Below are 12,097 nucleotides of genomic sequence, written 5' to 3' on the forward strand. Positions count from 1 at the left end.
CAGTTCAGTTTCTGGTAAATAGTAACCCCCAGGATGTTGATAGTGGAGGATTCAGAGATTGTAATGCCATTGAATGTCAAGGGGAGCTGGTTGGAGAGAATAAGGTGCCACTCAAAATACACAAGATAAGGAGGTAGGCGGTGGCGTAGTGGTATTGTCACTGGACTAGTAACCCAGAGACCCAGGGTATTGCTCTGGGGACATGGGTTCGAATCCCACCACAGCAGAAGGCGGAATACCCACATCCCATGAATGAATAAAAAAAAAATAAGGGCTCATTATTGGAGATAATATATGAGCATGGATAGAGGATTGGTTAATGGACAGGGAGCACAGAATAGGGCTAAACGCAGCATTTTTGAGTTGGCAGGTTCTTTTTATTTTTTTGTGGGATGTGGGCATCGCTGGCAAGTCCAGCATTTGTTGCCCATCCCTAATTTCCCTTGAGAAGGTGGTGATGAGCTGTCTTCTTGAACCACTGCAGTCCATTTGGGGTAGGTACACCCACAGTGCTGTTAGGAAGGGAGTTCCAGGATTTTCACCGAACGACAGTGAAGGATTGGTGATATAGTTCCAAGTCAAGATGGTGTGTAGCTTGGAGGCGAACTTGCAGGTGGTGGTGTTCCCATGCGCCTGCTGTCCTTGTCCTTCTAGATGGAAGAGGTCGCGGGTTTAGAATGTGCTGTTGAAAGAGGTGTGGTGAGTTGCTGCAGTACATCTTGTAGATGGTACACACTCCTGCCCCTGTGCATTGGATGTGGAGGGAGTGAATGTTTAAAGTAGTAGATGGGGTGCCAATCAAACGGCTGCTTTGTCCTTGATGGTATCGAGCTTTCTGAGTGTTATTGGAACCACACTCATCCAGGCAAGTGGAGAGTATTCCATCACATTCCTGACTTGTGTCTTGTAGATGGTGGACAGGCACTGGGGAATCAGGAGGTGGTTACTCGCCACAGAATTCCCAGTCTCTGATCTGCTCTTGTCGTCAAAGTATTTATATAGCTGCTTCAGTTCAGTTTCTGGTCAACAGTAACCCCCAAGATGTTGATAATGGAGGATTCAGCGATGATAATGCCATTGAATGTCAAGGGGAGGTGGTTGGATTCTCTCTTATTAGAGATCATTATTGCCTGGCACTTGTGTAGTGTGAATGTTACTTGCCACTTATCGGCCCAAGCCTTAATGTTATAGAGTCATAGAGAGATACATCACTGAAACAGGCCCTTCGGCCCTCCGAGTCTGTGCTGACCATCATCCACCCATTTATACTAATCCTACATTAATCCCATATTCCCTACCACATCCCCACCATTCTCCTATCACCTACTTACACTAGGGGCAATTTACAATGGCCAATTTACCTATCAACCTGCAAGTATTTGGCTGTGGGAGGAAACCAGAGCACCTGGCGGAAACCCACGCGGTCACAGGGAGAACTTGCAAACTCCGCACAGGCAGTACCCGGATCCAAACCTTGGTCACTGGAGCTGTGAGGCTGCAGTGCAAACCACTGTGCTGCATATGGATAGTGTCGGAGGAGTCTCGAATGGTACTGAACATCATACGAACATCCTCATTTCTGACCTTATGATGGAGGGAAAGTCATTGATGAAGCAGCTGAAGATGTTTGGGCCTCAGACATTATCCTAAGGAACTCCAGCAGCAATGTCCTGGGGCTGAGATGATTGACCTCCAACAACCACAACCTTCTTCCTTTGTGATAGGCTGTGACTAGTGAAGTGCCGCAAGGATCAGTGCCAGGGCCTCAGCTATTTACAATCTATATTGAGAGTAATGTAGCTAAGTTTGCTGACAATGGGAATGTAAGCTGTGAAGAGGACACAAAGAGACTGCAAAGAGATATAGGCAGGTTAAGTGAGTGGGAAACAAGGTGGCAGATGGAGTATAATGTGGGGAATTGTGAAGTTATTCACCTTGGTCATAAGAATAGAGAAGCAGAACATTTTTTAAAAGGCATGAAACTTCCAGATGTTGATGTTCAGAGGGACTAGGGTATGCTCATACAAGGAACACAGAAAGTTAGCATGCAGCTACAGGAAGCAATCTGGAAGGCAAATGGCAAGTGGCCTTTATTGCAAGGGGTTTGGAGTACAATAATAAGGAAGTCTTGCTACAGTTGTTTGTGGCTTTGTTGAGACCACACCTGTAATACTTTCCGCAGTTTTGGTCTCCATATTTACGGAAGGAATACTTGCATTGGAGGTGGTACAGCGAAGATTTACTAGATTAGTTCCTGGGATGAGAGAGTTGTCCCATGAAGAGAGGTTAAGTAAATTGAGTCTATACTCTCTGGAGTTCAGAAGAATAAAAGGTGATCTAATTGAAATATGCAAGATTCTGAAGGGGCTTTACAGAGTAGACATTGAGAGGTTGCTTCCCCTAGCTGGCGAATCTAGGACACGGGGGCACAGTCTCAGGATAAGGGGCTTATCATTTAGGAATGAGATGAGGTGAAAGTTCTTCACTCAAAGAGTAATGAACTTTGGAATTCTCTATCACAGAGTGTTATGGATGCTCCATCGTTGACTGTATTGAAGACTGAGAAATTCAGATTTTTGGTCTCTCAGCGAATCAAGAGATAATGAGAAGAGGTGGGAAAATGGAATTGAGGCGGAAGATCATCCATGCTTGTATTGAATGTTGGAGCAGGCTCAAGGGGCCATGTGGCGTCTACTCCTGCTCCTATTCCTTATGCTCTTCTGGAGACATTTGACAGTGGAGAAAAGATGCTGAGGATATTATCTTTATTCTCCATGATGATGCTGGAGTAGTGGATGGCTTTGACAGAGAATAATGTGACTCGATAGTGCTTGATGTACTCCATCCAGATCGAGTAATGGATGGGTAAACCACTTGTGCGCCAGATAAAATCAGGTCTGCTCCCTTGGACTTGGGGTAGTGTCCTAGGCACGACCACCTTCAGCTGCTTCATCAATGACCTTCCGTCCAACATTAAGGTCAGATGTGGGGATGTTTGCAAATGATTGCACAGCGTTCAGATACTGAAGCAGTTCGTGGCTGAATGCAGCAAGACCTGGACAACATTCAGGCTTCAACTGATAAGTGGCAAGTAACATTCACGTCACACAAGTGCCATGCAATGACCATCTCCAAATGAGAGAATCTAACCATCTCCCTTTGACATTCAACAGCAATGCCATTGATGAATCTGCCACCATGAACATCCTGGGGGTTACCATTGACCAGAGAGTTAACTGTAGGTACAAGACCAGGTCAGAGGCTGGGAATTCTGCAGTGAGTAACGTACCTCCTTACTCCCTAAAGACTGTCCACCATCTACAAGGCACAAGTCAGGAGTTGATAGAGTTCTCTTAATTTGCCTGGATGAATGCAGCTCCAACAACACTCAAGAAGTTTGACACCATCCAAAACAAAGTAGCCCGCTGGATCGGCACCCCATCCACAACCTTAAGCATTCACTCCCTCTGCCACAGGCACACAGTAGCAACAGTGTGTACCATCTACAAAATGCACTGCAGCAACTTGCCAAGATTCCTTCAATAGCAACTTCCAAACTCTCAACCTCTACTACCTAGAAGAACAAGGGCAGCAGATGCATGGGAACACCACCACCTGCAACTTCCCCTCCAAATCACACACCATGCTGACTTGGAACTGTATCACTGTTAATTCACTGTCACTGAGTCAATCTTCTGAAACTCCCTCTTAGCAGCACTGTGGGTATACCTACACCACATGGACTGCAGCAATTCAAGAAGGTGGCTTGACCTTCTCAAGGGCAGTTAGGGATGGGCAATAAATGCTGGCCTTGCTAGTGATGCTCAGATCCCATAAATGAATTCAAAAAGTGATGAATCCATACGAGGGAGAACAACCACTAAGGGAGAGAGCAAAAGTTTGCTGGTGACTAGAGCATTAAAGGTTGAGACGAGGGAGTGATTGAGCAAATTGACAGCAGCAGTACTTGTATACTTAATTCATACAATTATCTAGGTTCCCTTCAAAAGTATCTATGCCTTTTTCCTCAAACACTTCATGTGATAATGAGTTCCACATCCTCATCACTCTTTGAGTAAAGACGTTTCTCTTAAATTCCTTATTAGATTTGTTAGTGACCATCTTATATTTATGGCTCCTAGTTCTGATAGGGCAAAGATGTTGTCTGAAGACGTGGTCAATTGTGTAGCATGGTGCAGGGATGTCAAGAAGCACAGCAAGATGTGTGCCAGGTGTTGAGATATAGAGATGAACTTGTCAGCCTGATTAGGGCTGGGTGAGATAGCAGGGGTTGGGTTAAGTTGTGCAATATACAAGATTGGGATTGTAGTAAGGGGACCACTGGATGGGCTGGACCATGGTGGAAGAGGAGGCTGAAGCAGCCAAATGGATAGTCTCAATCTGAGAGGTGAAAAAGACCCTGAACTTCATGAAGCTGACATAGAGAAGGACAGAAGGAAATGAGAAAGAGAACCAAAAGGAACAGTTTTTCATTGAACAGATTAGTTTGGAATTGTTCTCACCTTCCAAGAGAATCTTGTTGTGATAAAACATTTGGCTGCAGCGTGGGAAATGTGGTAAGTATTAAGGTGATTAGACATGAAATTATCTTATCCTTAAAACCCTGGATGTGCAACGTCTGTTATTATGATTAGGCTTGGAGGAGATGGCATGAGTGAGGAAATAGTGCAGAGTAATGTTGAGTGAGAACAAAAGGGCAGAGATACCTTAGGAGGGGGGATAAAGGGAATTTTGGTGAAGGTTGAAATTCTTGAGCATGATGAGTATCTTTGATGTAGAAACTGTGGGGTGGAGGGGAAAGAGATTTTGGAAGTCCATAAGTGACTGAGAAGGGATATGGATAATAGGGGGCTTGAAGGAGTTGCAGGAGGGAGAGATAGTCAAGGGGAAAAAACTACTGGAGGAGTAAGGAGATGAAACAATAAGGGCCTTGAGGTGAGAGTCATGCCACCACTGCAGTGGTTTGGGTGTAATGTTAAAGTTGAACGAGGTGGTTTGGTGAATGGGAAGGGGTCATCAGCATAGACTATTTTATGTTATTCAAGTCTCAAAATAAAGCAGTTTGTTATGATCAGTTTTAAATTGCATTATTCTGATGTTCATAACATAATTTTATTAGTCCATTGTAGTTACTGCCAGACCGTGTGTTCCATTACCAGTAACTATCTTAGGCCTGGAAACCTATATAATGCTATTAAAAATTAAGTTATTGCCAGATTTCCAACACTTGACCATAGCTAGAAGCAGGAGGTGCAATCTCGGTAAGTATTTGAAATATAAAGTATTCTGAGACTCATTTAAATGTTAGACTTAGTCATTTATTGTTTTAACATTTTCTAGAAGTGGAATCATAATATTTGTAAAATGTTTATAGTTATGTTTTATTCATGTTAACAGATCTCTGCAGATACAGATGAATGCAGGCATTTTACGATGTGTGCTTGTGAGGTCTTTAGTTTGTGCAGAGGTGTCTAAATCGCAGCCCACGGACAGCCGAGCTCTGGCAATCTGACCTGCGAAGCTCAGGCAACTTGGTTCCATTTGAGCCTACATTTCTTGTTTGCTGGTCTGTCCTATTTAAATTTGTGCACCTGCAGATTTAGAAAGAGTTGCTTTTAGTGCTGTTGGCATTGTTTGGTGAATAGATTCTATAACAGAATACCAAGATTTGCCGGTGTTATGCGAATCAATGTGACTGTGCATGGAAACTCCATTTGTAGCATCTAATACTCCCTGATCCATACCAGTGCAGTCTACAAAGGCATCCTTATTCAGTCTATTTCATTATGGATTTTCCTCTGTACATCAGTGTTATTCTACTACATACTAGCTTGTTACCAATATGGTAATCATCACTGCTCCATATTGTCTATGCATTATTAAATTGGACTGCAATGGAATACAGTAGTTTGATTGAACACTAATTAAGTTAATTGTTATGGGGTAACTCAGATTGAAGCCAGCCAGAGAAGTATTTTGCAGAGTAAATAGCCTTTAACAGAATGTGCTGTGCCTAGTAATAATTAAAATAGATTTAACTACTACCACCAGACTCCATGTGAGTCGAGTGTTTGCTTTGGTCATTGATGCAGTGCAGACAGAATGGAGGAAGTAAAAGTAATACTGGAGAAGGACAGGTTGTGCTTTCCACACAGTAGTGGTGTCTGTGCAGCCGTCAGCTGACCCGCGATCCCTTTCCCTGATTGTAATTGCTTTATGTGTAGTTTTGAGGGTAACTGCTGCTATTGGCTTTAATGCCACAGGCTCCTCACAGGCCCAGGAAGAGATTGATGCTTTATTGTGCATTCAGCACCATTTAGAACATTTCCAAATCTAAAAATAAAGATGCAACTAGCTTGGAGTGCTTCTATGTGATTAGTGACTGAAAGGCAGTGACAGCGTGTCTAGATAATATCAGGTGTTGATATCACCAGAATTTCAATGAAGGGATTATAATGTTACATTAGAAAGTGCCACAGCAATTGTGATTGTTGGCTAACCCAACTAACTGGGAGCACAAGCAAATATTTGAGGGCTATTTTGATGCTATCAAAGTAAAATAGTCTGATGGATTTTATCTTATTAGCAGTCATTCTGAATCTTCTAATTTAAAAAAAAAATGGGCTAACGATTACCACAGTCCAAACTCCTGTTTCTAATTTACATTGCCAGACCTCAACTGAAATTCCCCTGGTCAGGAGAGAACTGTACACTTAGCTTTTTACAGCCTCAAGCCTGAAGCTCCATTCTAATTGTTAAAATGATTATAACTCAGGACAAGCTTCACAGTATGGGGCCAGTGAGGCAAGCACCAAGCTTGCCCCAGCTTGCCAATATGAGGCCTGGGCCATTTTAACTTCCAGACCTCATTGAAATAGATCAGACCTGACACCTGCTTGAAGCCAGTATTAATGGCGTCAGGTTGACGGGCGGGAGTTGGGCAAGCGCATCAGACGGCCACAGCCCGGGACCCACAGCAACGGTACCCAGCAAGATACATGAAGAGGCAGGAGTATCCCTGCCAATTGCTGGAAATGCACATCAGCTTAAAAAGGATAGCAGAATGTAGGTTTTGGAGGATTGAGCTAAAACTAAGATGAATATTTACCATTAGAAAGCTGTTAACTTGATAGTACCACTCTCGTATCTTCAGAATGTCATGGGTTCATGTCCCACTCCAGAGTTTTGAGCACATAGTCTAGGTCGACACTTCAGTGCAGTTACTGAGGGAGTGCTGCACTGGCTGTGCATTTCCCTAGAATACAACAGTGACTTTACTTCAAAGGTACTTTATTGGCTGTAAAGTGCTTTGGGCTGTCCTGAGATTGTGAAAAGTGCTACATAACTGCAAGTTCTCTTTTCCCTTCTTTCTTTCTTTCTTTCTTTCTTTCTTTCTAATCCTGACTCCCTTATGGAGTAAAATTTATGGTAAACCATATGACACAGGAGCTATTAATACTCAAATATTTTTACTCTTACAGAACTATGGATTAGAGACCGAAAACCTCAGAACACTTTCCCACAAGCTGAATGCCTCAGCCAAAAACTTACAGAATTTTATAACAGGTAGACGAAGGAGTGGCCATTATGATGGAAGGGCTTCCAGAAGGCTGCCAAATGACTTCCTTACCTCGGTGGTTGACCTCATTGGTGCTGCCAAGAACTTATTGGCCTGGCTGGACAGGTACCCTGCTGATATTATTCTGATTTAGATATAGCCATTGAATGTCTGTCCACCTGTTGGAATACTGAATCATCGAAACAATTGCCCCATGTCCAACCTTCCATTCCTTTCCAGGAAGGAAACACGTTGTTGCTTCCCAAATCCATGGTATCTTTCCCACAATTCCATGTTTGAATCCCTCCAATCAGGAGTTTGCCTCTGTCACAATACTGAAACGGTCTTTATCAAAGGAACAAATTATATGCTGTGTAACTGTTACTGTGTAAACTATACTTCCTCATCCTTCTCAGCCAATTTGCAGCCTTTGACACAGTTAAACACACCATTATCTTCCAACAGTTTCCTCCTCCAATGCCTTTCCTCCGTCGTCCAGTTGGCTGCCCTCACTCGGTTCCTTTCTTATCTTAGAACATAGAACAGTACAGCACAGTACAAGCCCTTCGGCCCACGATGTTGTGCCGAACCTAATATCAAACTCACTACCTACCCTTCATTCTACTATCATCCATGTACCTATCCAAGAGTCACTTAAATGCCCCTAATGTATCTGCTTCTACTACCACCGCTGGCAGCGCATTCCACGCACCCACCACTCTCTGTGTAAAGAACCTACCTCTGACATCTCCCCGAAACCTTCCTCCAATCACCTTAAAATTATGCCCCCTGGTGATAGCCCTTTCCACCCTGGGAAAAAGTCTCTGGCTATCCACTCTATCTATGCCTCTCATCATCTTGTACCCCTCTATCAAGTCACCTCTCATCCTTCTTCGCTCCAATGAGAAAAGCCCTAGCTCCCTCAATCTTTCTTCGTAGGACATGCCCTCCAGTCCAGGCAGCATCCTGGTAAATCTCCTCTGCACCCTCTCTAAAGCTTCCACATCCTTCCTCTAATGAGGCAACCAGAACTGAACACAATATTCCCAGTGTGGTCGAACCAGGGCCTTATAGAGCTGCAGCATAACCTCGCGGCTCTTAAACTCAATCCCCCTGTTAATGAAAGCCAACACACCATACGCCTTCTTAACAACCCTATCAACTTTGAGCGATCTATGGACATGGACCCCAAGATCCCTCAGTTCCTCCGCACTACCAAGAATCCTGTCTTTAAGCCTGTATTCTGCATTCAAATTCGACCTTCCAAAATGAATCACTTCACACTTTTCCAGGTTGAACTCCATCTGCCACTTCTCAGCCCAGCTCTGCATCCTGTCAATGTCCCGTTGCAACCTACAACAGCCTTCCACACTATCCACAACTCCAGCAACCTTCGTGTCATCGGCAAACTTGCTAACCCAGCCTTCCACTTCCTCATCCAAGTCATTTATAAAAATCACAAAGAGCAGAGGTCCCAGAACAGATCCCTGCGGAATACCACTGGTCACCGAGCTCCATGCTGAATACTTTCCATCTACTACCACCCTCTGTCTTCTATGGGCCAGCCAATTTTGTATCCAGACAGCCAGCTTTCCCTGTATCCCATGCCTCCTCACTTTCTGAATGAGCCTACCATGGGGAACCTTATCAAACGCCTTGCTAAAATCCATATGCACCACATCCACTGCTCTTCCTTCATCAATGTGTTTTGTCACATCTTCAAAGAATTCAATAAGGCTTGTGAGGCATGACCTGCCCCTCACAAAGCCATGCTGACTGTCTCTAATCAAACCATGCTTTTCCAAATAATCATAAATCCTGTCTCTCAGAATCCTCTCCAATAATTTGCCCACTACCGACGTAAGACTGACTGGTCTATAATTCCCAGGATTATCCCTATTCCCTTTCTTGAACAAGGGAACAACATTTGCCACCCTCCAATCATCCGGTACTACTCCAGTGGACAGTGAGGACGCAAAGATTATCGCCAAAGGCGCAGCAATCTCTTCCCTCACTTCCCGTAATATCCTTGGGTATATCCCGTCTGGCCCCGGGGACTTATCTGTCCTCATATCATTCAAAATTTCCAGCACATCCTCCCTCTTAACCTCAACCTGTTCGAGCATATCAGCCTGTTCCATGCTGTCCTCACAAACGACCAGGTCCCTCTCACTAGTGAATACTGAAGCAAAGTATTCATTTAGGACCTCCCCTACCTCCTCCGACTCCAGGCACAAGTTCCCTCCACTATCCCTGATCGGCCCTACCCTCACTCTGGCCATCCTCTTGTTCCTCACATAAGTGTAGAACGCCTTGGGATTTTCCTTAATCCTACCCGCCAATGACTTTTTCATGTCCCCTTCTAGCTCTCCTAAGTCCATTCTTCAGTTCCTTCCTGGCTACCTTGTAACCCTCTAGAGCCCTGTCTGATCCTTGCTTCCTCAACCTTAAGTAAGCTTCCTTCTTCCTCTTGACTAGCTGTTCCACATCTCTTGTCATCCAAGGTTCCTTCACCCTACCATCCCTTCTTTGCCTTATCGGGACAAACCTATCCAGCAGTCGCAGCGCTCCCTAAACAACCTCCACATTTCTGTCGTGCATTTCCGTAATTCTTCCCTCCCCCAATTAAATATTTTCCCATCCCGTCTGCTCCTGTCCCTCTCCATGACTATAGTAAAGGTCAGGGAGTTGTGATCACTATCACCGAAATGCTCTCCCATCGAGCGATCTGCCACCTGGCCTGGTTCGTTGCCAAGCACCAAGTCCAACATAGCCTCCCGTCTAGTCAGCCTATCTACATATTGAGTCAGGAAACCTTCCTGGACACACCTGACAAAAACTGCTCCATCCAAACTATTTGCACTAAGGAGGTTCCAATCAATATTAGGGAAGTTGAAGTCACCCATGACCACAACCCTGTTACTTCTGCACCTTTCCAAAATCTGCCTCCCAATCTGTTCCTCCGTGTCTCTGTTGCTATTGGGGGTGTCTATAGAAAACTCCCAACAAAGTGACTGCTCCTTTCCTGTTTCTGACTTCCACCCATAATGACTCAGTAGACAAACCCTCCTCGACGACCTCCCTTTCTGCAGCTGCAATACTATCCCTGATTAGCAATGCCACTCCCCCACCTCTTTTACCTCCCTCCCTATTCCTTTTGAAGCATCTAAACCCTGGAACATGCAACATCCATTCCTGCCCCTGTGATATCCAAGTCTCCGTAATGGCCACAACATCGTAGCTCCAAGTACTGATCCATGCTCTAAGTTCATCACCCTTATTCCTGACACTTCTTGCGTTAAAATAGACACACTTCAACCCATCATACTGGCTGCAACTTTGTCGTGTCAATTGTCTAACCTTCCTCACAGACTCTCTGCACTCGGTATCTGCCTGTTCAACAGCTACCCCATCCACTGATCCATAGCTCCGGTTCCCATCCCCCTGCCAAGCTAGTTTAAATCTATCGAGTCATAGCCTGCTCCAGCACCATTACCTTCTTGGCCCCCTTTTATTTCTCATCTACATGCTGTTCTTGGTGACATCATCCAAAAACACATTCGGTTCCACACGTACACTGATGGCATCCAGCTCTAACTCACCATAAGCTCTCTTGACCCCACCTCTGTTTCTAATTTGTCAACTACTTGTCTAACATCTGGGTGAGCAGAATGTTCTCCAACTAAATATTGGGCAGTCTGAAGCTATTGGCTGAAGTTTTTCACTTGTTGGATGGGAGCTGTCCACCGACGGAAATGTTTGGTGGCGATCCCGCCTCCGCCGGGCCTGGGGATCCATACTGTATTTTGCAGTCCCCAGGCCTTTAATTGGTTTTAGGCGGGACTTACACCTCTTTGAGGGAGGAAGTCCCACCTAATGGATCTGCCGGCCAATCAGCAGGCTGGCAGCTCTTAGCCCCAACAGCGCCACCATGAGCAGTGGCCACTGCTGGGACTACACCCAGCTTCAAGATGAAGAGGAAGGACGGTCCGCAAAGGAAGTAGGTTTTTGGGGCCTCGCCGGGGGTGATCGGTCGGGCCCCAGCGAGGCAAGAGGAGTTGAGCTGGGAGGCAGGGGGTATGTTGGGCATTGGAGGTGGTTGGGGAATCGGGGGCGGCCCTCCGTCAGGGACAGGGTGCCCGATCAGCAGGGCCCCCCGCAGGCCACCTTCTTTTGTCAGGCAGCTTCACTCAGGCCTGGGCTTGCCCGCCTGCCAACTGTGCAATCCCCGTGGCGGCGGGCGGAGGCACTTAAGTGGCCGTCAGTTGACCACTTAAGGGCCTTGCTTGGCCTGGGATGGGCGGGCCGTTACCCGCTGCTGCCAACCTGCGTAAAATGGCGACCGAGGTGGGAGCGGGTCAGGAAGGGCCCCCACAAACCTTCCACTCCATTTTCCGCCCCCACCCCGCTACCAGCCTTTGGGGGGATGTAAACTTCCGGCCATTGTCTTTGGTCTTCGCCACAAACTCCATTCTCAAGCCATCCACTCCAAGCCTCTGAGACTGAACCAAACCTTTC

At 45.5% G+C, this 12,097-nt stretch overlaps 1 protein-coding gene across 1 annotated transcript in view; it reads left to right on the forward strand.

Annotated features, from left to right (window-relative positions):
- si:ch211-26b3.4 (connector enhancer of kinase suppressor of ras 2) overlaps positions 1 to 12,097 on the forward strand; it is an 867,895-nt gene that overhangs the window by 251,774 nt on the left and 604,024 nt on the right. The window contains exon 3 of the mRNA XM_068047793.1: positions 7,503 to 7,705. Within this exon, the coding sequence (XP_067903894.1) occupies positions 7,503 to 7,705 (203 nt within the window). The remainder of the gene's footprint in view (positions 1 to 7,502; positions 7,706 to 12,097) is intronic.

The sequence above is a fragment of the Heterodontus francisci genome, chromosome 15, assembly GCF_036365525.1.
Source record: "Heterodontus francisci isolate sHetFra1 chromosome 15, sHetFra1.hap1, whole genome shotgun sequence".
Taxonomy (NCBI): domain Eukaryota; kingdom Metazoa; phylum Chordata; class Chondrichthyes; order Heterodontiformes; family Heterodontidae; genus Heterodontus; species Heterodontus francisci.